This window comes from Polypterus senegalus, chromosome 1 (genome assembly GCF_016835505.1).
Source record: "Polypterus senegalus isolate Bchr_013 chromosome 1, ASM1683550v1, whole genome shotgun sequence".
Lineage (NCBI taxonomy): Eukaryota > Metazoa > Chordata > Cladistia > Polypteriformes > Polypteridae > Polypterus > Polypterus senegalus.
This window is the reverse complement of record NC_053154.1, coordinates 262464139-262489811: the sequence shown is the minus strand read 5'-3', so window position 1 is coordinate 262489811 and position 25673 is coordinate 262464139. Positions and strand designations below refer to the sequence as shown.

At 37.6% G+C, this 25673-nt stretch overlaps 1 protein-coding gene across 1 annotated transcript in view; it reads left to right on the top strand.

Annotated features, from left to right (window-relative positions):
* zcchc24 (zinc finger, CCHC domain containing 24) overlaps positions 1-25673 on the top strand; it is a 182517-nt gene that overhangs the window by 149604 nt on the left and 7240 nt on the right. Inside the window, exon 3 of the mRNA XM_039772967.1 lies at positions 9134-9298. Coding sequence (XP_039628901.1) covers positions 9134-9298 — 165 coding nt within the window. The remainder of the gene's footprint in view (positions 1-9133; positions 9299-25673) is intronic.

Here is a 25673-nt window from a genome sequence, read left to right as displayed (position 1 = left end):
GTAGCTAAAGTCAGATGATTGTCATGGGTCAGTGAGACCCGTAAAACAGGCCGAAAGTTATGCACAGCCGTAGGGTGGCCTGGAATAAAAACACATCAGAAATTGTAACTGATCACTAAATGGTAAGAATTATTAAACAGAGAATGTTTTTACAATTCTAAATAGTGAAATTCCCATAAAATGGCCAAACAAATTCTATTGGGCTTTATGGCTTTAAAAAAGAGCAGCATTTGAACCAAATCAGCATGAGGCAGGAAATTAAAACAGTGATCCATAACACTCAGTAAAAGCAATGTTTGTATAAAAGAGGACCGGAAGACTGGAGGCATTTGAAACTTAAGTAATGCAATTTGGGAATTTGCTTTTGATATCGGAAAATAAAAGCATTTATATGTGTAATGCAGATTCGTTGATCTCTCCTTTCATAGGAGCATAAAATTTCAAACAAAAGAGGCACTACCCTTCAGTTTTGCCCAGATATCCCAAAGTCAGACAGAACTCTAAATTAGATGTAGACAAGCCTCACGGGATGGACTGACACCCCATCCAGAGTTGGCCTCTGAATTGCATCGGATTCTGCTGCAGTGGCTTTGACTGCCCATAAACTTAAAATGCACTGATTAGATAAACTTAATGATTGGGTGGGTGACTATTCGCCACATCAAATTCATTTGGACAGATAGTACTAGAGACGTATATGGGACCACATGCAGTGAAATGTCTTTAGACAAACTGTCATGCTGCAACTAAAGTAACGTGAAATTGGTTTACCTGTACTCAGAAGTATGTACAGTATATGTAAATTAAAAAAAGGCAATTTGAAAATTATGAGGTATAACCACAATGGAAAAGCTGACTTTTGCAATGGCTTATGGGTAGTTCAAACACGCATAGCGCAGCGCTCTACTTTTAGTCTAGCTGAAGCCAAGGTCAAATGAATATGGATTTCACCATTGTTTTGTTCTTTGGGCAGTGGAAGTGAAATGTGCTGAAGGATGCTGGCTTGTGAAGATCAGTAAGTCTGTTGTCTGGGTACCCATCTTGGGCAAACATTACAGTATCTCAATTCATCATACACTGTTTAATGTGCAGATCCATAGCTGATATCCAAATGTGCAGCAACAGTAGACAACGTAATCCTTCGGTCATTTGCCATGCCAGTGTGTTACATTTGGTTAGTTTGTTAATGAGAATTGACTTGTTAAGAGCTGATAAAGTTAAGTACTGTGTACAGTAGTGCCATAAGGAGACTTGCCATGCTTATAGTAAGTACCTATCTCAGTGCTTTTTAAGAAAAACGTTGGCAGTGTGTTGGTGGAAAATTTTTAAAATATAAAGTAATGAACCTGGAACTCCTCCATTCAGGAAAAATTAACAGTTCTAACATGAACAAATCTAAATTCATTTTTTGAACCTGCTTATTCCTGTAGTTTGTAAGGAAGTGGAGCCCATGTTGGCATTGTTAACCACAAGACAGAAACCAACTCTGGAAGTGGTGCCCCTCCATTGAAGGGTGCTCTCACTCACACAAGTTCAATTTGGGGAATAATCTGCACATCTCTGCAATTCGGAACTCCTGGGATTCTCACTGCCAACTAACGCTGTACATCTCACTTGTATTTTGTTAAGAGCACACAAATGTATAAATCTGGGCCTGGCCTGTTCATTTAATAAAGTTACTTGGTTAATAAAAAATGTGTTTCCTAGAGAGTAGAGTTTTAGAGATTTACAGTTTTGTCACCTATATACACACAGGTAGGTACAGTAAATGCAATTCAGTAAGCAGCCTGTACTGTGCAATAAAATGAAAAACGATAAATTAAAAATAAATATTAAAAGGTGCAGATTAAAAATACTCAAGTAATTGTGGCTGTGTAACACATATACAGTACAAATTTGAGGTATAATAATTAATAAATAGTTCTCAAATGCAGGCTTGTGAACCCTGAGTTAAACTTTACTCAGTAAATAGTACGTTGTACATTAAGCATTTGTACTCCTAACTCTGACTTATTGACATTTCAGTTTTTTCTTAAATAGACTTTTCAACGCTGTCATTTTACCTTGCACAGGTATTGAGTTCAGTAGCAATAAGTAGGGTGAGCAGGGCTCATCAATGGAGCTCATCCCTCTTTAAGGCTAATGTAGGCACTGAACGTGATGCAGTCATTACACTCCAGTCTGAGAAAATACCATCTGCCTGACATTGCTGGCCACCAAAAGTGACATATTGCGTTTTTAGGAAATGATTAATTCCAAGTTCCATTAATCTTTAACTTTCATGTGTACCTTGTATTTATAAACTTTTGTATGTTGTGTTTTGATGTTGTTTTGTATTGAATGAGTTTCTTTTTCAATTGAAGCGATTGTATTGAACTTGTAATCTCCAATGCACATTTTTGGAGTCTGAATAACATTGCTTTTGTTAATTAATTTGGGGAGCTCAAAGGGAAATTTCCACTGAATAAAGACAGTAAAGTCAGTCATTGAAGTGAATTGAGTTTAATTTAACAAGCAGGTAAAATGTAAACTATATTGACTCAGGTCTATCTATACCATTTTCTGTTTTTTTCAATAGAGTTTGATTGATTGATTTCACATAGGTTTGGTGTGTTTTCTGCTTAGTATTGTTTCTGTTATAGATACTACAAGAGATTCATGTATATGATTGAAGCCAACAGAGAAACTGACCTGAATAATAAAGGAGAGAGTAAGAAAACTTAAAACATGACTTATCAACGCAATCTTAATCACGCATACTCACTGACTCTCTTTATGCCATTTAAAAGTATTGTTATAAGACAAAATAAAGTCAATTGGAGAGATTCAATTAAAAAAACTCCTCCTACTTTTTATGGTTTCAACTTATTTTCTGTTGCATGCAGAAAGCCGCTAAAGAGTATCCACAAAGTGACCTGGGCTTATTGGCACTCGCCATGTTCAGAGACAGCGGGTGTACTCTGTTCTTATCATATGAGTTGATACACTGTGTTTTATGCAGTGTCTCTCATAAGGGGCTTCACAAAGTCAACACGAGCACAATAATAAGCAAAACAAGATAACAACCACATCCAAGAAAAATTGTATCTCTGAGACTCTGGCTACATCCTGCAGATGTCCTGGCATCAAATCAGAATGTGAAAGCAGTGAGAAAAATGTACAACAGAGGTGAATAAATGGCAGGATTGATAGCCAAAAGAAGTGTTTTACTATCTTAACATACTGTAGTTCCACTTTTGAGTAGATTCTTAGCATAATCCTTCACTTAAGTATCACAAGCAACAAATATTAAGGTTGCCAAAAGTATCTTGTTTAATGTAACCAAACCCACTAAGAACTCCACAAGTTCAATGTCACAACCCTGCTAGTTAGACATTAGATTATACACACAGATTTTGGAAAGTAACAAACTTAAAATAACCGTTTTTTCAAAAATGTCTATATAGTATAAAATGTAAATATATGGTGTACTATATACAGTATGTATGTTGTATAAAATTAGAAACACACAGATTATTATTGTTTTGTATAGGACTATTGTTTTCACATTACAGACCCTTAAAACCTTCTGTAGGTCTGACAGTAGTTTTCATTTTGAATTTTGAAGATGTCATTACTGCCCTCTGGTGGACTTAGAAGCAAAATGTTAACAAATAACCACTTCTAGAAACTGAATAGTGTAGGTCCATCTATCCATCCATTATCCAACCCGCTAGGTCCTAACTACAGGGTCATGGAGGTCTGCTGAAGCCAATAACAATATATATCTATTATATATTAGATAACTGTGCCAAACAACAAAAAAATACTAAACCAATAATGAGATTAGCATTATTTGACAAACATGCAGCAATATGCAGCATATAATATTTTGTATGAAATATGTCTACCATCGGTTCCCAGCAAAGCCACTATCTGAATTTTTAAATATGCAGCTATGGGTTGTGTCATGAAGAGCTGGCCTGTTGTAAAACTGTGTTGATGGTGCGGCATAAACCATCTGAACAGACACAGACATGCAAACACACATTGTAAATATTTATAAATAAATGTAATGCTTTCGGATGTTTTCACTCCCCTGAAACTTAGTACATATTAATAATGATTATCATCATCATTATCTGCACAGAGCTTGCAAAAGTTGATGGCTGCCTCGTTTCTGTTTTACTGTGTGAAACAAGAAGTGAGAGGGAGATCATAAAGGACTGGGGTCCATCCATGCACCCCGTTTAATTGAAGTGAAATCAAAAGTGTAAAATACAAGCTGTGACACTGGATGGCGCTATACCAGTGCTTAACCCAACACAGACAAACACGGGAGGCACACTTATAAAAACACAAATGTTTTTATTTGTCTTCGCTCGTGTGGAACATCTTCCCCGTCCCCACGAGCCCACAATACAGTCCCACCATTCCTCTCCGGCAAGCTTTGCCTCCCAACTCCCGGAGTGGTGGCTGCTGGGTCCTTTTATAGCCCACCTGGAAGTGCTCCAGGTGTTTGATGACCTATTTCTGGCTGCACTTCCGGGTGTGGCAGAAGAACTGCACACATGGGCTCAGGAACAACTGCAGCATCCCCTGGTGGCACCCCCAGATCCCAACATTGAGCCCTGTGGGAATCTGAGGTACCACTGCCACCCATGGGGGCTGCCATCTAGCCTCCCAGGGGAGGTACTGTTCTGTCCATGCTTGTTTCCCCGGACCATACAAAGGAGAGGCATCCCGGCCGGGCAAGGGCCCTGCCACAAAGCAAAATCCAGCAGAAAGTACTGGGTATGTGTTGCCCATTTACAGGCTGTGATTGGTGGTTCTTAAAAAGTCTGTTTTTCCTCAGTTAGGAGCTTCTCCTGCTGGTGATGTGTCCTTCTTGGGTGCAGGTTTGCAAGTGACAGCTGGCTTCCTCCACCATAATTTTTGAAGAAGGTTCCAGGGCAGAAGAGGTAGGACTTACAAGCAAAACCAAGAAGTGATGTTAAAAGTCATTGTAGGGCTCATTTTCCAGTCTGTGGGTGAAAAAGAAGGAGGCATTAGTGCCCGTAAATCCTCAGGCATGTGGAGCAGAGGTGTCTTCTTACCTGAGCCTTGTAGATGCTCCCTATCTGCATGCGTGTGTCAAATTCCAGTTCTGCTAGGCTGTGTTCCTTGTGTCTTCGATCTTTGGTTCACTATTTTTGATAATATACAGACAAATTGGTGGACTATGTAAATAACAATAGGATTTATAATCCTGTGGTACCTAATAATAATAATAATATAGAGGCAGTATGAGAGTCCATAAAGGCTAATGATTTTGTTCCTAGTAGAGTAAATCGACAGGACAGCAGAAGGAACTTGTAACATTTAACTCTGTTTAAAATAAGGTATAAATAAAACGACATGTTCATCTTGCTTGATGTTGGTTCAGACTAATTTTTACTATCGGTTTACAAAGATGAAACTGGGCAAATGCATATAACTAAGTCCTATATCACTCGCACAAATATTTTGAGGTATGTTTTTCTTCGTAATAATCCATACAGCTCTTTTTAAGTGATCAAGCGCATTCCAGCTGTTCAAGAAACACCGAACACCTCCATGTACACATGACTGGATGACTTGAGCAGATTACATTTGACATCCTATGATCCCTGAAATTCTATAAAATTATAGATGGAAATGAAAAGCCTTTCGTCTAAAAGTGACCACAATGAAGGTAATAAAAATCAGCCGGAGAATAGCCGGAAATGGCAGGAATTTTTCAAGCAGCTAATATAAGATGGAATAATTTAATGGGAACCATCTGTCTTCTCTGTGTTTCCTAGCAAAGGTGGTTCCATTTATTCATCTCATGGAGTTGCTATGTTGGTTTGCAGGATTTTGATAAATGAGTTTCTCCTTTCTTCCTGGTTTTCTCCCATTTCTGTCTCCTTTGCTTATTTGCACATGTGTATTGTAATTAGACAAAGTGAAGCCATCAGCTCACCCATGGCTCTGTTCCTTTTTATTTTCCAACACCGCCCTTCAATGAACTGTGAAAGGTGCTACATAGAATAAACATAGATTGGAGGGAATATAAAATAAAACATAGTTTATTCGCTTTATCGTAACCTTGTTGTAGTTCAGGTTTACAGTATGGAGGGGGGAGCTGTTAGCAAAGTCAAACCACCCTGAGTCTTGGAGTAATTATATTTGTAAATTATGTTATGCAGGAGCCACCATTGGGCATTTAATGAGTACGATTATCCCTCATTCAGGGCTGCCAAAACTTATTGATACAAGAGGCCAGCAAAAGCTGTCACATCTGGTACGCACCAAAAGAAGGGCTACTGTGGCACAAATCACAGGTAATTTTAATGTTGTGTATGGGAATAATGTGTCACGACACATAGTGCATAAGACTATGGCACTTGTGGGACTGTGCAGCTGCAGGCCAGTCAGTGTGCCCATTCTTATGCGTGTCCACTATCAAAAGTATCTACAATGGGAACCTGAGTATCAGAACTGAACCGTAGATTAATGGAAGATAGTTGCTTGGTCTAATGAAACCCATTTTCTGTGTATCATGTGGACTACCAGGTATGTGTGGGTCATTTACCTGGGGAAGAGATAGCACCAGGATGTACTGTGAGAAGAAATGCCAGTGGACGGAATGTGATGCTTTGGGCAGTGTTTTGCTGGGGCGCCCTGTGTCCGGGCATTCATGTGGATGATGATTTAATGTGTAATGCCTAACTCAACATGGCTGCAAACCAGGCACATCCCTCCATGGCAACAATATTCCTTGAAGTAAGTGTAAGAGTTGCTCAGGAATGGTTTAAGGAATATAACACCACTAAATTTCCCAAATCCCAATACATCTGTGGGATGTATTGAAAGAACACCTCACTGAGAAGAAACAGCATATCAAGGAGACGTTCATAATGTTCAGGCTATTCAGTGCATACTATGCTATGTATACAGTCCTTTTGTCTATATCCACTACCATTGCCAGTCAGCTGTTAATTTGAATCAATCTATTATAAGGTAAAAAACTAGAAAGCATCAGGATGTTGGTAACGCCATTTAATTAAATAAAAACATCAGAGCAAAGAAAAATACAGAGGACCAAAGTGGTTAAATAATCGGCTTCTTAGCCTGAATCAACAAAAGATCTGTCCTTTACAAGATCTGGGTGCAGAGTGAACACTGACTTCCTGTTGGACGATGGTTTAAATAGTAGCTGGCACAGGGGATGGGGGACCGTAAGTTGTGATGTGGACGTGTCATCAGAGTTTGCCTGTGAAAACTTTCCTTGTTTTAGGGGAAACAAAGCAAGGGTCATTAAAGACCCAGCATTATCCTTCCCCATCTCTTTTACTGTAGCTGCTCAAAGCCAGTAAACTGTTCCATTGGCACATGTGTGTGTGTCACACTATCTACCTATCTATCCACGTGTACGTCTGTCTGTCTATGTACAGTATCTATTTATGGTACTCACATTCAGTAGATTGTTTTCTTTTTCACATGTTTCAGGAGCTTCTGAACACTTCCACTGTGACAGTTTTGAAATTAAATGAAGCTTGTGAGGTATTAGACACTGCTAGTAATGACATATGAAGCACTCAAGCAGTGAGTGTGTGTGTCACCTTGGAAAACTCTTTCAGTTACAGTAAAAAGGCAATACCAGCTTTTATTGGTTAGTCTGCAGTCTGAAATAAACAAGGACTGTGGGCTTTGAACACATCTAGTATTTTGCTCTCCTTTTTAAAACAGCTGCTCGCTGCATTTTATATTTTAGCCAATCCTGTTTTTTTTTACTTAACTTTTCTTTTCTCCTCTGCTAGTCCCTGCCAGTATTTTGTTTCACGACATGAGCACATCTGCAATTTTATTTATTAAAATGTGACATTTTTTTCTCCCCCTGTTTTGCTTATTTTCTGTTTTGGAGGAGGGTTTGGCAAAGAAATGTGACAGCTTGATGGCGCCATAATTCAAAGGCAAAAACTTCTAAAGCACTTCCTTTGTGAGCCTCTGAGTGCCATGCTTTTAAATACACTAATATAGAAAGTGTCAAGCGGGACCAAAAGCAGACATAAAAGCTTCATGTAACCAGATATTTATTAAACTACACACCCTGCCACTCAAGGCTACCATCCAGATGTTGCATATTATCAAAGGACAGTTGTAAGTATGGCAGTAAAATGCATAGCACACTGCAGGTTATTTTTTGATAGGTCACGAGAATCACAAGAACCGAGGATAAAGTTTCAAATCATTAATCCAATGAATGCAGGTCTTATGAATTTGGAGGTTGGGGACCTTACATTTGTCATCTTTATTTGGCATATTTGCCTTTAGCTGACTGAATTATGTTAACAGTAGTGATAGAGGGTGAAAAATATTTAGGGCAACAAGTAAGTTTTTTTGTAAGTGTAATTTTTTATATGATTACCGTTTTTACTCTAGCATGTTAAGATTAATATGTAAGTTTGTACAATTGCCCATACTGCTTAAAGAAAAGAAACATAACATTGTAAGAATATGACGTGTGAAATCAATCTACAGTCGGTTCAGCTTTCACACAGGCACTTTAAATCTATCTATCTATCTATCTATCTATCTATCTATCTATCTATCTATCTATCTATCTATCTATCAATTGTATAATGCCTTTCCTGTCTGTCTATCTTATAGTATCTTAACATATATGTAGTTGCCACTCCCTGAAATGTAAGCCAGTTGACCCAAAGTCATTTAGCATGGTTATAAACTCTTATGGACCATATTGTTTTCCAAGATAATACAGTATAGTCACAGCTCACATGATTTACTGTGTAGATTATGTTACGTGGTGAGTTTTGCCTATGTTTTCAAATAATATTTTGCCAAATCCATGTTTGCTAACAAATATGTGATTAGCAGCTTAATGACAAACCTGAGATTATACTTGGATAAAGAATGTAATTCACTTTGCAATCCAAGTTAGTCTGAGACTTGTGGCTTCTTCAAATGTAGGTTTAGCACATAACACACATTTACAACATCACACACACAAAATAGTTTCTGGATAATGGAGCTTAGCAGGACAGATAGCTTTGATCTCGTACTTGTGTTCATTCGTAAAATCAACAGTCACTGTATTTATTTATTTCTTATTTTTTGTCTTCTCTATTAGGCTCGTCCAAAGGGAGAAGGTCTAACTCCATATCAGGGCAAGAAACGCTGCTTTGGAGAGTACAAGTGTCCCAAATGCAAGAGGAAGTGGATGAGTGGAAACTCGTGGGCTAACATGGGACAAGAATGTATCAAATGTCATATCAACGTGTATCCACACAAACAGGTAATTGGAAACAGACAATAGAGACAGTCATCTCCATGACACGGTGTCAACAAACACCTGTTGATTGTATAGGATCTGCAATTTAATGATTAATCATTCATAACACATAGTTACACCAGTGTGAATCATAATGTGTTTTTGGGTGGACCAGTGACAGCAGTTCAGATGAATCGTTTTTTACAGAACTTTCGCAAGTGATTTGGGTTGTTGTGGTTGGAAGAGGATTATAGCAGTCTGTTTAACTCAGCATTGCCAAACTGACTTTGAATAACTCATCCATCCATTTACTAAAACCACTAAATCAATTTTTAGTTGTACTTGGAGGTAATGGTGTAAGGGTGCAATTCCAGAATAAATCCTGAATGGGTTGCCAGAGCACCACATGGTGCTCTCACTTTAGAGTCACCAATTAACCCAACAAGCATACCTTTGGTATTTGAGTAGAATCAAAAATAGGAAAAACTCAAAAGGACATGGGAGATGTGAAGAGTTGGACAGACCAAGGAGTCTTCTGGAGCAGACAGCCATCTATGCTAACCTCTGTGCCACTGTGTAGCCCCCTCGGTAAAAATCAAGAACAAAAGAAAGAATCAGAAAAGGAACTATAGGCTAACGACTAGAATAACTAGATACGCTGAAAGAGTGAGCGTGGGTGTGAGTGTAACCTGAGGACTGGCGTTCCATCCAGAATTAGTTTCTGCCTTGCACTCAATAAAATGAATTAATAGATGAATGGATAACTAGATATGTTTGGTAGTTACCATGCAATGGACTGAGCCAGCAAGTATTTAATTCAGGGTGCATTGATGTCATTTCTTTGTGTTACAACATCGTGACTGATATCCTAATACAGGCATTTTGAACTTTGTGATTGGCATTTCAATGTGTAAGAGCATCATCATTAGACTCATTCATGCATGTTCAGAGTTTTTTTGTGGTTGTCCAAGATTACTTTTTATTAAAAAATAAGGAGTACAAAACATACCTGCAAAACCTACACAACCGATAAAAAAACATGTATAGAATGACTACAGATAAACTGCTCCCTTTGGCATGTGTTCATAACCTCCAAAGATGAAGTGCTTCCATGTGCAAATTCAAATTATGTATGATTGCCGGGTGGCACGGTGGTGCAGTGGTAGCACAGCTGCCTTGCAGATAGGAGACCTGGGTTCGCTTCCCGGGTCCTCCCTGCGTGGAGTTTGCATGTTCTCCCCATGTCTGCGTGGGTTTCCTCCCACAGTCCAAAGACATGCAGGCAAAGAAAAATTACATATGATTGTCGATCAACAACAATTGTTTCTTTATTTAGCACATGATGTATGAGGTGCTGCATCACACTTCCAGGAGACTGTGTTTCAGTCTTAGGCTGTCTTTGTGCACATTATATGTTCTCTGTATATATGTAGTTTTTTTGTTACTTCAGGTTCTCCCAAACCTGATTATTTGAAGGCTAATTTAATTGGTGAGTGGCATGTGATTTGATGTAGATGTACTGTATATGGGTTTGTGCAGGACTGTGATGATCTGATGTTCTGTTCAGGGTTGACTCTTGTGCTGCCAGGACAGACTCCACCTCCTGACAATCCTGAATTTGTAGATAGATAGATAGATAGATCTACACACTATATAATGTAAATGTATATAATCAAACATTACGTATAAGAGCTTCAGCCTCAAATAAGGGAGCTGCCGCTGTCAATCCCAGGCTAATGGGTGGCAGTAAGACTTGGTCAGATCAGCTCAGTTGTACTTTAGGTTTTCATTTAAAGGCATTGTCACTCAAATAAAGCAAGTCTAGCTTGTTGTGTCCAAAAATCTAACATTCTAATTCAAGTTTGTTGGTTTCAAAGTCCCCCTGGTTAAGTCAGCAGCATTTTAGGTTTAGGATAGATAGATAGATAGATAGATAGATAGATAGATAGATAGATAGATAGATAGATAGATAGATAGATAGATAGATAGATAGATAGATGGATTGATAGATCACATTGTTTCTACAACATCCACGTTAATTAAAGGGTGTCTATGTGTGTGTGTGTCTGTCAAGTTGCTATGTCACTTTCATTCTAGCAAATAGGGCAACACAAGCATTTGTAGTAATAAAATGCATTGCATTTGTAATTTCAACAGATGGTGCATTAAAAACTAACAACACGTTTTTATGATAATATTATAAACATGCTGCCAGTTTAGTGATCCCTGATTTTAAATATTCCTTTTTAAGTCTTTGCCACCATATGTTTTTGCTTTTCCCTGACACGAGTGAAACTCACTTGAGTCATTAGCTGCCTTTAACCATCCAAGACAAAGTATGAACAGTTGTGCATTTAGAGATGCCTCCTTCAGCCCGACTTTTGTACACAGTTTGTTACATGGCACATGTCATGTCATTGGCCCTTTACTTCAAATGTATCTTTTGAACCAGTGTGCCTTTGTTGACTAGATGTCTTTTGGGATGTGGTCAATTCTTGATATTCCTGCTTGGCAGGATTGTTGTTTGTCATACAATTACTCCCAATAATGTGCCATGTTCAAAGACACACCTTCTAAATCTTTAGTGTCATGAATTTTCCATTAGAACAGCATGTATTGTCTGCATATATGATGTTTTTTACTATTGAAGCAGACAATTATGTGGGACAGTCAGACTTACCTAATAAAGCGGTAAATTATTGAAAATATACTTATGCGTACTGCTATTACAAATTACATAAGTAAATTTGAGTTCCTTCAGTTTTAGGCTGATGTCTTGCATAGAACCTTTAGCAAAGAATCACTCATTCATTCACTCAGGGTCTATCCTGGCAGCATTAGACAAGGCAAGGCCTATCCCTGCATGAGGTCACCAGTCCACTAGGGGGCATACTTAACTCAGACACTCACACTGTCTTACAGGGTTATTTTCACTCACCCATTAAACTAAATTGATCCACATAGTAACGGCCACAAGTGAGAACAGAAACTCTTTGTCCCATCCTGAAAAATATTTTGTGATTTAGTCATGTGTGCTTATTAGACATAAATGAGTTTTTAAAAGGTATGTAAATTACAACATGTTTTAAAGGTTATTAAACTTGAAGAGTGAGTTGCAATATGCAAAACACAATGTAACCCAAATGCAATCAACACAACATTAAAAAAATGCTCATCTACCTTTAAACACCAACCTCGCAACCATTCAGTTTGGATATTAGTTGAACATAAGGCCCCTTATAAAACACCCAAAGTAAACCCCAAAAGAAGCAGAGGCCGGATTGTTCTAAAACAACATTAAGGAATTCTTACCAGAAAACGCTGCACTATTCCTTACAAAGAAAACTTGCTTTTAATTTTCTAGCTTTGGATAATACTAATGGTAATTAAGACTTGAATTCTGCAAGAAAGTTCACTTTTCTAGTGGAATAGATAACACAGTTATCCAGATAATACAAATAGAAATGAATAGAATCGCAGCGATGTTCTTTAAACTCTAGTGCTACTGTTAAAGTGCAAGTTAAATATTACCACAGGTGCGAGTCAGATGTATGAAATAATAAAGAACAATGAAACAACAAGTGTACATATAAGCAATGTAGCAACTAATTACATCAGATTTGAACTAAAATTTAATTGAAATGAAGAAACGATTAGTAAATATTCACAACAGAATCAAATTCACAATTGCACAATGGTATTTATAAATATAAATCTGGCAGGTTTATTTTAAAGTTGCCATTTGCTGGTTTTGAGAATTAAGTGAAGTAAAATGAAAAAGTAAATATTAAACCAGTAAAGACAGAACAATGTGAATATCTTATTTTTAGAACATAATAGGACAGTAAGTTTTCTGTGATAAGAGATATTTTTTTAGCAATAAGCAATTCATTGATATTACTTACACAGTGTTGATAATTATTTTTCTGCAATATTTTTGTATACAAAACATAAATAAGATAAAAAAGGATACAGGAGAGATTTGAACTACGATGTTGCCGACCTGCTACCATCTCCTGTTTTCTACATTTGCCATTGACCAGCACTAAGATCTTTCTTTAAATGTGAACCATCATCACAGTATTCTCATTATTAAATTAAATTACGTTTTACTGAAATTTGAATTTTTGTGGGCCTCAAAACCATAACATTGAGCCATTAGTGAAAACATGTTTTCATATGTCGTCTGCAAATAGCCATGATAAGTCTCACCTGTTAGTCAATCCATTTGATCAATATCCATTTGAAAATGCATACTTTTGCCTTTCGTCTACACTACCCCGTCGTTTTTGACACCTGATAACAAATACTTTAAAAACACACCTGAGAGCCGTAAACCTCTGAAAACGTAACGTCCACGCTTTGGGGTGTATGGACTTAAATATGTTTTTCTGAAAATAATATTCTAATTGCGTTCTGAATGGTTTGCAATTATTTTGTGTCCCACCCCTCACTGAATCCCACTCGTTACAGTGGCTCATTTTCTGATTGGTCACACTTCAGAAAGAAAAATGTATTCCAACAAAATGGACGTAACAGAGTTGCTTTACATGGCGCTTGTTGTGCTACTTATCTTTATGAATCTTAAATTGCATTTTTTAAAGTTTGAATGTTGAGTATATGCTTAAAAAGCCGGGTACTTATGGGTCACTATAGTTTTGTGATAAATCCCATTCTGTGCCAGACGAAAATCAGATTTTAAATAACTCTGTTGACAGCCTCTAATCAATGTTTATTACTTAAACTTAATCTGTTCAGTAAGGGGGAGCGAATTCTGCAACAAAATTAATAACAAGACCTTTAAATATCTGGGAGTGCAGCTGGATGACAAATTGGACTGGACTGCCAATACTGATGCTCTATGTAAGAAAGGTCAGAGCAGACTATACTTTCTGAGAAGGTTGGCATCCTTCAACATCTGCAGTAAGATGCTGCAGATGTTCTACCAGACGGTTGTGGCGAGTGCCCTCTTCTACGCGGTGGTGTGCTGGGGTGGCAGCATAAAAATGAAAGACGCCTCACGCCTGGACAAACTTGTTAAGAAGGCAGGCTCTATTGTAGGAGTAAAGTTGGACAGTTTAACATCTGTGGCAGAGCGACGGGCACTAAGCAAACTCCTGTCAATCATGAAGAATCCACTGCATCCACTGAACAGTGTCATCTCCAGGCAGAGGAGTAGCTTCAGACTTTTGTCACTGTCCTGCTCCACTGACAGACTGAGGAGATCGTTCCTCCCCCACACTATGCGACTCTTCAATTCCACCCGGGGGAGTAAATGCTAACATTAATTTTATTAAATTTTTTTTCATTTTTTTTACTATTTAATTTAATGTTGTTTCTTTGTATCAGTATACTGCTGCTGGATTATGTGAATTTCCCCTTGGGATTAATAAAGTATCTATCTATCTATCTATCTATCTATCTATCTATCTAGAATGTAGCGGATGAGAACAGAGAGAGACACAAAAGCACAATGCAGTAAATGTATGCACATTTATTTATTTATTGAGCTAATTTTACAAATTTTCTTTGGTACAAGATGCTCTCTGATTGTTGTAGACTGCTTATATTGTATCATATTACGAACAAACAGAAAGCCAAGCACTTTTTTTTTTTTAAGTGTCACTTTAAAATGTGCTTTGTTTTTATTTAATAACAAGGCAACAGCTGCCAGTTCTGAGGACTGTTACTTTCAACTGTAATCAGCCCATTAACGTGACATCAGTGCACCACTACGGCTCCTTAAAGGAATTTCTTTCCTTTTCAACATTAGAATCCTGCCTGCATTGATAGTTTTCAAATTGCATAAAGCCCATAGGAATCTTATTTTCATGGGGCTCTGAATTTTTTATTACACAACCCCCTCAAAGAGCTTGCCGCTGAGTTTGGTCACCGTTATATGCATTTTCAGGTGTTTAGTGTGTGTTTCAGTGTGGAAGGAGATCGTTTTCAAAAACTTCAACACAGTCTGAAAAAAATACCTGAGCATTTTCATCGAAAACAATCTTATCTCAAACCCCATGTCTTAACAATGCTGCTGCCTATTAACAGTTAGAGTCCAATCTCTGATATATTTTGGATATTTCTAAGCTTTAACAATGTGTACAGTGTGAAGAATTACACCATGCTTTGCATTGATTGATGAACACAGTATGATATGACAGCTTGAATTTCATTTTTTTTGTCTAAGATATTAATAGGTAGACCTCTTTCCTGACACTGCCTAAGATTATTTAAAGATTTACACTGAAATTAGTTGGTAGAGTATTGAAATACTCCTGATATTTTCCTCAATATTAAAGGTAAGCAGTTGGCCCACGTTGGCTGTTGTGTTAGTGTTTTTGTTAGCTAGGACAATGAGGAAAAGCACAATTCAGTTAACAGGGTACTCAAAATGTGCAATGACAGACTAGCATTTCACTCCAATTCATTTTATATTTGTAACACAATAATGGAAAATGGAGACTAAAATCTATTTTTGGGATTAAATAAATCCCTACCATTATTACTGCCAAAGAAAATGAGTTGTTATTTTCTAGCTAAAGTATCTTCAAGTGGAGGGATTAATGGAAGGTTAAAATAAGTTAGGCAGGTCCCTTTTGATCAAGTTTCAAACTTGTAGATAAAAATACAGGTAACAATAACAGTAAACAATAGTTTATGAAGGACTTATGCATTTTAAATCAAAGAATGCCATACACATGGTCAATGTAGAGGTTTCTAAATGTCTGGACATCTAATGGCATCCATGAATTAAATACCATGTAAGTTAAAGAAGGCTTGGATGTATAAGCAGCAGAGAACAGATCTCAGCCTTAAATGTTTCCTAACATGTTTTAACTGAATGATGGATGACCCGATTGCTAGTTAATCGTTGATTGATATCGATTTTATTCTTTAACCTTACATCTAATCTGCGCTGAGGGCCATCCTGAAGCACGTCATATACACCGTGCACAGCTTCATTGATTGTTATTCCTAGTTTTGGAATAAAGGCAGATAAAGTGTCGTAGTTTTCAACAAAAAGTAAGAGCTGCCTTGAAGTTCCACTCTAATGATTATGTCAATGAACAAAGAGAAAATAAACTGCTATTAATTGAATACTTTTAAGATATTTTCTAACTCATGTAATGTCATAATTTTATTCATAATAAAGAATATTGAGGCATCAGCACAAAGGGCCACTATAGACAAAGCCTTTATTTAAAGTAATTCAGCCACGTTTTAGACATGTTGTCTGCAATTTGGAGAAGCAGCAGCAGAAAAGCTTTCCTGTGTTTCAGACTCATTACTCAAGTTATCATTACAAAAACCAAATAGGCCATAACTGTGCAAAATGGTCATGTTTACTAAAAGGAGATACATTTTTCATCTGTATGTGATTATGTTCAGCTGAGTAGACTGTAAAAAATTATTTTTTCTTTAATATTGTTAAAGCGTTTAGTCCAGGGCGGTCTCACGTAGACCTCAGTGTTTTAGGTTAGCGTTTTTTTAGTAAGAAAATGACACAAACCACATTTCTGTCATAGTTTACTGAAAATGTGCCGTGACAGATTACTTTTTCAGCCATTTCAATTTATATATGTAACCCAATAGTGCAAAATGGAGACTGAAATCTCTTTGTGGGATTAAATAAACTCCTGTTACTGCAAATACAAATGAGTAATTATTATTATAATGTAAATTATACAGAAATAATGTGCAAGATACAACAACTGATAAAATAGGGAAAAATGATGACTATTACAAGAATGATTTTAGTTATCCCTTAGGGAGCTGAATGAATTAGGAGATAGCAAGGTGTTTTGACTGAGACAACGTGGTAGAGGACGCAAAGCAAAGGAGTAAGGGAAGATTTGCCCCCTTTTTTGTTTATGAGTTATTATTTTTCCACTTACGCCCTTTTCTTGCAACCTGTTTATAATGATGACATTATATTTTATTTTACTATTATAGTATGACCTGCCTAATGCATTTCACAAATTCAAAGTCTGATGGACTGGCGCCCTGTCTGGAGGATGTTCCTGCCTTGTGCCCCATGCTTGCTGGGATGGGCTCCAGTTTACCCACGACCCTGCTAAGGATAAAGTCAATTTGGAAAACAGATAGAAGGATGGATTAATACATTTCATGATCATAGAGAGTCAGAGCCCATGCCAGCAACACTGGAAACCCGGTCCTTTCAGCTATGAAGAAAAAGCCATTACGCAACTGTGCTGCCCTATATAATCATTATAATTGAGAGATTAAGTCTGACTATTAAAAGGGCAGATTCCGTGGATACTTTAGGCTGCTTGTCACTCCTTTCTTCTCACACTTTTACGTACGTAAGACCTCCGCTTTATTCATGTTATTACGTACTCAAGAATACAAGGGAGTTGGAAGATAGTCCAGCAGCAAAGGGTGTTAGCTGAACATCAGCCTTATTGGACACACATAAACATCAAGGGCAGCACAGTCGCTAACCTCACTATCTAATGGATCCAGCATTCTGGTTTTAAAATCTGTGTCTGGACTTTGTGCAGTTTTCACACTTTCCCTATGTCTGCAAAGATTTTCCTCCAGGTACCCTGGTTTTCTTTCCATGTATCTCCAAAACACGTGCAACTTAGGCTAAGTCCACACCACTAGAAACGGCGTTTTTAAACGAAAATGATCTCTCTCCACACTAGCATTTTTACATCATTCACAATTTATCTTTGTCCATACTTAAATGACTGAAAACAAATATGATGTAGGTGTTCACCTACACTGGGCATGCATGCATCAGCGAAAACAGGAGGAGGAACTGTCCTTCACACTAATCGTACATCTGTAGCTTCCGTTTACTCACAGAGAAAAACTAAAATTTCGATGCATACAGGTAAGCAACAAGTACCGTGGAAAGCAACTTGTCTATGTCCACCATGTTGGAATATGGTTTTCTTCCATGCAGGGTGACCAGTCAGGAAGTGAGACATGGTAATGAGCAAGATCCAATCAGGGAAGGGATACATAATAAGCATGAACCAATGAGAGCAGGCTTAGAGTAACTGTTTACACCCGTCCACAGTGCAATGCTGATCGAGCGTTTTCAGAAGTATATGGCTCTGAAGAGCTTTTTCAAAAGTCTAATTTTTCAGGGGTGAAAAACCGAGGTAGTGTCAGTAAAAGGCAAAAACAGAAACTAATGTGTTTGCATTTTTAGACCAAAACATAGTAGTGTGGATGTAGCCTTAGTTTAATTGTGACTTCAAATAGACACTTGCATGACTGGATGTTTGTGTGAGTGGGACCTGCATTGGACTGGCGTGCTGTCCAAGTTCATTCCTGTTTCATGCACAGCGCTAGGCTTCAAACATGTGTGACTCTGATTTAGCATAAATATTAACATACAGAGCCACCCCAAGAAGATCTGTGTGTCACCAAGATGAGAACTCTTGGTATGAACACAAATGGGACCACAGCATAACAGTCCAAGTGTCCTCAGCTGTCAACCTTACTCCAGGAGCCAGTAATATTTAAATATTTCATTAGAATATTTTCTGAAAAAAATGATAGAAGGTAGAATTTTAAATGTGTACTGAATTTCAAACATTTAATACCCTGTTTTATATCCAGAACCCAGACTAGAAGCTGGTACTATTCAAAGATGAATGCTTATCTTCATTAATTGTTGTTTATGTCATTTCAAAAACTTTTTGGTCGCTGGGGATTTGAGATTTCCATAATATATACAATTTAAATCCACATTTAAACCTTTATGTAAACTTTCAAAGGATTTTGCCGTTTATTTCAGGAGTTTACAGTGAATAATATTTATACCTGCATTTCATAGATTCAAGGCAAAAGGTTAAACAAATAATAAAAACACGAGCATTTACAGAATATGAAGTTACAGAGCTATTGCACATGCCTTTTTGTGCCATATTTTAAAGTCTGGTCAGCCGTCCATTTTCAGAATTTCTTAATCAAAGTCAGATAGGCAGGAAGCAGTGGAGATGACAGTGCCAGAGCAGTGCAGGAGACAAGTCTCACAGGCCGCAATCTCTTATAGTGGGTTAATTCAGACTCACCGGTCAAACTAACTGTGCAGGATTCAAGCCACATCTTGGACCTGTAATGCAGCAGCAGCGGTAGACACTGCGTCACCTGTTTGAACAAATGTAGTGTTGGGAAAATACGATCCACAGGTATAACTACAAGGAGAAAAGCAGATGTTAATACTATTAATTAATTATGAATTTCATTTATTTGCAAAAATTATTAACACGCTTTCATTGCTCACAGACAGTGAGTCACTAACTTTGACAGCATGAAAAATGGCTTCCTACGTCATGATTGTTACAATTGTAAGAACAGCGCAGTGCATTCAAGTACTACGTAGACACCGGCAGCACCGTCACTATTACTCATGCCTGGCACTGTTCAGCATAAACAATGTTTCTACTTTTTAAAAGTCATTTTAAGAGGAATTTAGCACATGATTTTATAGAGCAATAAATTTGCTATGCTTTTAGCCAGCTTTGTGAGGCACTGGTAAAATGAGAGCTGTGATAAAAAAGTGTGAATATGCAGTGCATCATTCAGTAGGAGCAACACACTGCACGACCATTGCAGCAACACAGTGGCTATAAGTACTCAATGTTCCCTTGGACTTTTTCACAATTTATTGTGTTGTAATATGGATTTTAGGCTTACAGCAAAGGCTTGCCTTGTTTGCATTCTCCTTTTCTTTTTTGATTTTCCCCATATCCCATATCATGTCTTGTTTTCATTTTATTTTGTGTTTTTCATTTGTTCTCAGCAGAGCCGGGCCTAGAGGTATTTTCACCTGAGGCAGGAGGATAAATTTGCGCCCCTATGTATATAGTTTTTTATTACTAATAATTATTAAATAAAAATAAATGATTTTGAGAGCAAAATAAATTTCTTAATTATTAAATAAATGCAGTAATAGTACAATAGTAATAGGAACATAAAATTGCACTTATTAAAAATAAAATAACACCAACCTTAAAAGAAAAACAAAATAAGTATTACACATGAGATGAATTAGAATATTACACATTTTTCAGTAATTTAATTTTATAACAGAGACGAAATAATATCAATAACACTTTAGACAAAACAAAATTTAATATACTGTACAGGCAAAATTCCGTTACAACAAATATTTTTACAATTAAATTTTCATTACAACAAAGTATTTTTATAGTCCCGACAATTTCCTCATATGACGCGAGTCTATAGAAATCTCGTTACTACGAAGTACGTTCAGCAGATACTTTCATTACAAGGCAGTGCACAAAAGACATTGAAATGCCTGAATGAATCATCCACAGAGAGGCTAGTTCTGTGACTGCAGCTCAGTTGTGCACAACGATCCCCGAACAGAAACACTGTAATGTTTTTTTTTTCTTCCAAATTTCCTCGTACTGTTTTTTTATTGCCTTTTTTGTTTCCATGATACCTTTTGCTTATTGCTCGTCAACATTTGAAAAGTGTTCAGAAACCTCGCAATATGAAGAAGAAGAAAAGGATGATTCGGCTCCTGATTGATAACTGTGCTGTCCACAACATGCTTCCGCATTTAGATAAATTTCACGTTGAATTCTTCCCAACCAGTTGCAGAGCAGTGCTTCAGCCATTGGATTGGGGCATCATTCGCACCCTGAAAGTGTATTATCACAAGGAAATGCTGAGAAAAATTCTCGTCGGCATAACTTTTAGGCAGGAGGAGATTAAAATTAATGCGAAAGAAGCTATTGAAACGCCTGGACGCAAGTTAACGAAAGCACTATAGTAACAAATACAGAACTCGTCCCTGGGAGTTCATTGTAACGGAACTTTACCTGTAACTACAATTAATAAATAATTCAATAAATGCCCAATATAAAATCTTTTTGTAAACTTATACTTTTAATCAATTACTTTATCAAAGTGAATCTGTTTAGTCAATTCCTGTTCGATTGATAAAATTGCCATATTTGACAATTTTTCCTGAACAAATGACGATCATAAATATGTTTTGACAATTTTTAATTTACTAAAGCTTCTTTCACCAGAAACTACAGTAACAGGTAGTGTTAGGAATTTTCTCAATGCAACTTCTAAATTTGGATGGACTGAACTAAACTATATTCATAAATCATTTTTAAAAGATCTGCTTTAAAGATCTGGAATTAACGTCATTGCCTGATTTTTGAAAGTGATTATTTCTGATAAGAATTCTACAGAATTTATATCGTTTGGACAGTTAAGAGATAAATCACAAGCTGCTTTTGTAAAATTTTCTGTATCCATCAACTTAAATTTTTCACCTGTTAAAATCAGATGAAATTCCATATAGTTTTTCATATATCCATCTAAGTTGTGATATTAAAATATCTATTACTCCTTATATCATGCAAGGAAATGAGTGTATCGAGCGAGAGCATCCAGTGCAAATCATCAGTTTGCTTAAGGTATTTGACAAACATTGCAATATACATTTGGCCTTTTTCTTTTTTTTATTTTGCAATTTATTAATTTTCATTTTTCAGCAATTTTGCGCCCTTTCCTGTTGTTCACCCAAGGTAAGTGCCTCGTTTGCCTCACCCTTGTCCCGGCCCTGGTTCTCAGCCCTTTGCTCTCTGTGTTGTTATGTGGCAAGAACTCTTTTGGGATTAGGTGCTGCAAGTATTTGCGATGCAGTTACCCGAGGACAATATTTAAGACCCACATGTCTCCGTAAGTTGTTGTGTGTTTTATGCAGCTGCATCTCCGGCCTCTTTTAAACATTAGAGCAGTTGTGATGAGAACAGGCCATTCAGCTCAATAAGCTCATCCATCATATTCACCAAGAATTGTCCAAAATCTAGTCAATATTTGAAGGCCCCTTCTTCACCACACTATTTGGTAATTTATTCCTTCTGTCTATAGTTCTTTGTGTGAAGAAAGACTTCCTAACATTTGTGTGAAGTTCCTCTTGATAAAATTAAAAAATGTTTTTAGGTCCCTTCTGGTGTCTTTGGGACACTTTGTGATGTTTTTGTTTTCTGTGTCTCTTTCATTAAGGATTCCTGGTTAAAGACTTTGGGATTGTCTTCAGGATTTCACTTTTTAGATTGGTCTTTTATCTTTTGTTTTAAACATATCCCTTTTTGTTGTCATTTTCTTCAGGTTGTTTTCATTTTGCTTATGGTTTTCGCCTTCATTTAATTTTGGTAAATTTTCATATTTTCTAATCCAAGTGTTCTTCCCCAGCACTGTGTGTCAGGCCACATTTTGGAATCATGGTGTCAGTTACGTACCTTTAGTTTTAATAGTGTTTCGTAGCTTTTCTCTTTTATTATAATTAATCTACTAAACATTGTTATGGCTGATAAACATAAGCATGTGGTGTTGGAATTGTCACAAAAAACTGAGATTATTAAACGGCAAAAGTGCTTCAAGTATTGCTTCAGTTTACGGAGTAGGAAGAGCAACAGTGAACAATGTATAAAGTGTGATGCCAACAAAATGTAAAAATATGTAGAAAATGGAAACCACTGACAGTAATGTTAATATATTAATGTTAATGTTCTCCTGTATTGTAATTTTCTTTTTAAATTCTGTTCTATTATGTTTTGTATATAAATGTGCTGTTGGGGAGCAGAATGTGTGTAATAAATGCTGTAGGTGACGGGAGTGGGTGAAGGGCTTCTATTCTGTGAGGGGCGGACACACCTCTTAGGAGATGAGTGACAGGAGAAAAAGGAAGGTTAGGGTTAGGGTTAAATGTTGAAAACTCCAGTACCTCTGAGTTGTGTTTGCTTATTATGCTGGAGGTTACAATAATTAATATATATATATATAATTGATATGATTAATTTTCTTAATATTATATTTTGTTTTGTAAATAAATATGACTATTTGCTAACCTACAGTATATCAAGGGGCAGCACAGTGGCGCAGTGGTCCTCGCAGTAAGGAGACCTGGGTTCGCTTCCCGGGTCCTCCCTGCGTGGAGTTTGCATGCTCTCTCCGTGTCTGCGTGGGTTTCCTCCCACAGTCCAAAGACATGCAGGTTAGGTGCATTGGCGATCCGTTGGTGTGTGTGCCTTGTGGTGGGCTGGCACCCTGCCTGGGGTTTGTTTCCTGCCTTGCATCATGTGTTGGCTGGGATTGGCTCCAGCAGACCCCTGTGACCTTGTAGTTAGGAGATAACGGGTTGGATTATGAATGGATGGATGGGTAGAGCCCCAACATATGAGACCACTCTGATGTCACCACACAGATGGATTTTTTGTGAATTTCTTGCCTGTTTTTTTAGATTCTATATATTAAGATTTGTTTGCCTTTTTCTGCCCTGTTTAGCATGTTTGCCTAATGTTTTAATTTTTTGCTAATAAATATTCAATTTATAAAGACCTTTTGATGGCCTTTTGTTGACGGCTATCCCCTCTCTTGTGGGGACATTTTGTGTGGTTTTGCCAGATCCCCATTTTTGTGGCCTCCTCCAGCTGAAACCAGCTGGTGGTATTTGGGACCTGACTGATCTTCAGGGCATGTTGGTGTAGATCTTTACTTACTGTTCTAGTCTATGTTTGGAGGCCTAACATCCCTCTTGTTTTTTTTTTTGAAGCCTGTATTTCACTTAGCAGACATCAATCCAGATGACCAGATGCAAAGGTTCTGAATACACTTCATATAGCAGGACGAAGGGATCAGTTTATCAATTGAAACAGCTTGATGTCAGTAAAATTACAAACATTTTATGCAAGACCACCTTCCACTAAATTCTGTCCCAGTCTGGAGGTGCCATATATGAATGCTAATGACTGGAAAAACTAAACAGTCATCTTTGGAAGCATAAAAGCATTTTGAAGGCACTTAGCATATAATATCTGATTTGTTATCATAGGTTTCTTTGTTCAGATCATTTTTAAAATGCATGCAAAAAGTCACTAAGCAAGTCGGCCTACACAGCAATTCATATAAGAAGCAACTGTATAAGCCTCAAAAATATCACAAGTTTATGTCAGCCAGCTTGCAGTTGAATATAGATAGATAGATAGATAGATAGATAGATAGATAGATAGATAGATAGATAGATAGATAGATAGATAGATAGATAGATAGATAGAGTGCATCTGGAAAGTATTCACAGCGCATCACTTTCTCCACATTTTGTTATTTTACAGCCTTATTACAAAATGGATTAAATTCATTTTTTTCCTCAGAATTCTACACAAAACACCCCATAATGACAACATGAAAAAAGTTTACTTGAGATTTTTGCAAATTTATTAAAAATAAAAAAACTGAGAAAGCACATGTACATAAGTATTCACAGCCTTTGCCATGAAGCTCAAAATTGAGCTCAGGTGCATCCTGTTTCCCCTGAGCATCCTTGAGATGTTTCTGCAGCCTAATTGGAGTCCACCTGTGGTAAATTCAGTTGATTGGACATGATTTGGAAAGGCACACACCTGTCTATAGAAGATCCCACAGTTGACAGTTCATGTCTGAGCACAAACCAAGCATGAAGTCAAAGGAGTTGTCTGTAGACCTCCGAGACAGGATTGTCTCTAAGAACAAATCTGAGGAAGGTTACAGAAAAATTTCTGCTGCTTTGAAGGTCCCAATGAGCACAGTGGCCTCCATCATCCGTAAGTGGAAGAAGTTCGAAACCACCAGGACTATTCCTAGAGCTGGCCGGCCATCTAAACTGAGCGATCGGGGAAAAAGGGCCTTAGTCAGGGAGGTGAACAAGAACCCAATGGTCACTCTGTCAGAGCTCCAGAGGTCCTCTGTGGAGAGAGGAGAACCTTCCAGAAGGACAACCATCTCTATAATAATCCACCAATCAGGCCTGTATGGTAGAGTGGCCAGACGGAAGCCACTCCTTAGTAAAAGGCACATGGCAGCCCGCCTGGAGTTTGCCAAAAGGCACCTGAAGTACTCTCAGACCATGAGAAACAAAATTCTCTGGTCTGATGAGACAAAGATTGAACTCTTTGGTGTGAATGTCAGGCATCACGTTTGGAGGAAGCCAGGCACCACTCATGACCAGGCCAATACCATCCCTACAGTGAGCCATGGTGGTGGCAGCATCATGCTGTGGGGATGATTTTCAGCGGCAGGACCTTGGAGACTAGTCAGGATAAAGGGAAAGATGACTGCAGCAATGTACAGAGACATCCTGGATGAAAACCTGCTCCAGAGCGCTCTTGACCTCAGACTGGGCGGCGGTTCATCTTTCAGCAGGACAACAACCCTAAGCACACAGCCAAGATATCAAAGGAGTGGCTTCAGGACAACTTTGTGAATGTCCTTGAGTGGCCCAGCCAGAGCCCAGACTTGAATCCGATTGAACACCTCTGGAGAGATCTTAAAATGGCTGTGCACCGATTCTTCTCATCCAACCTGATGGAGCTTGAGAGGTGCTGCAAAG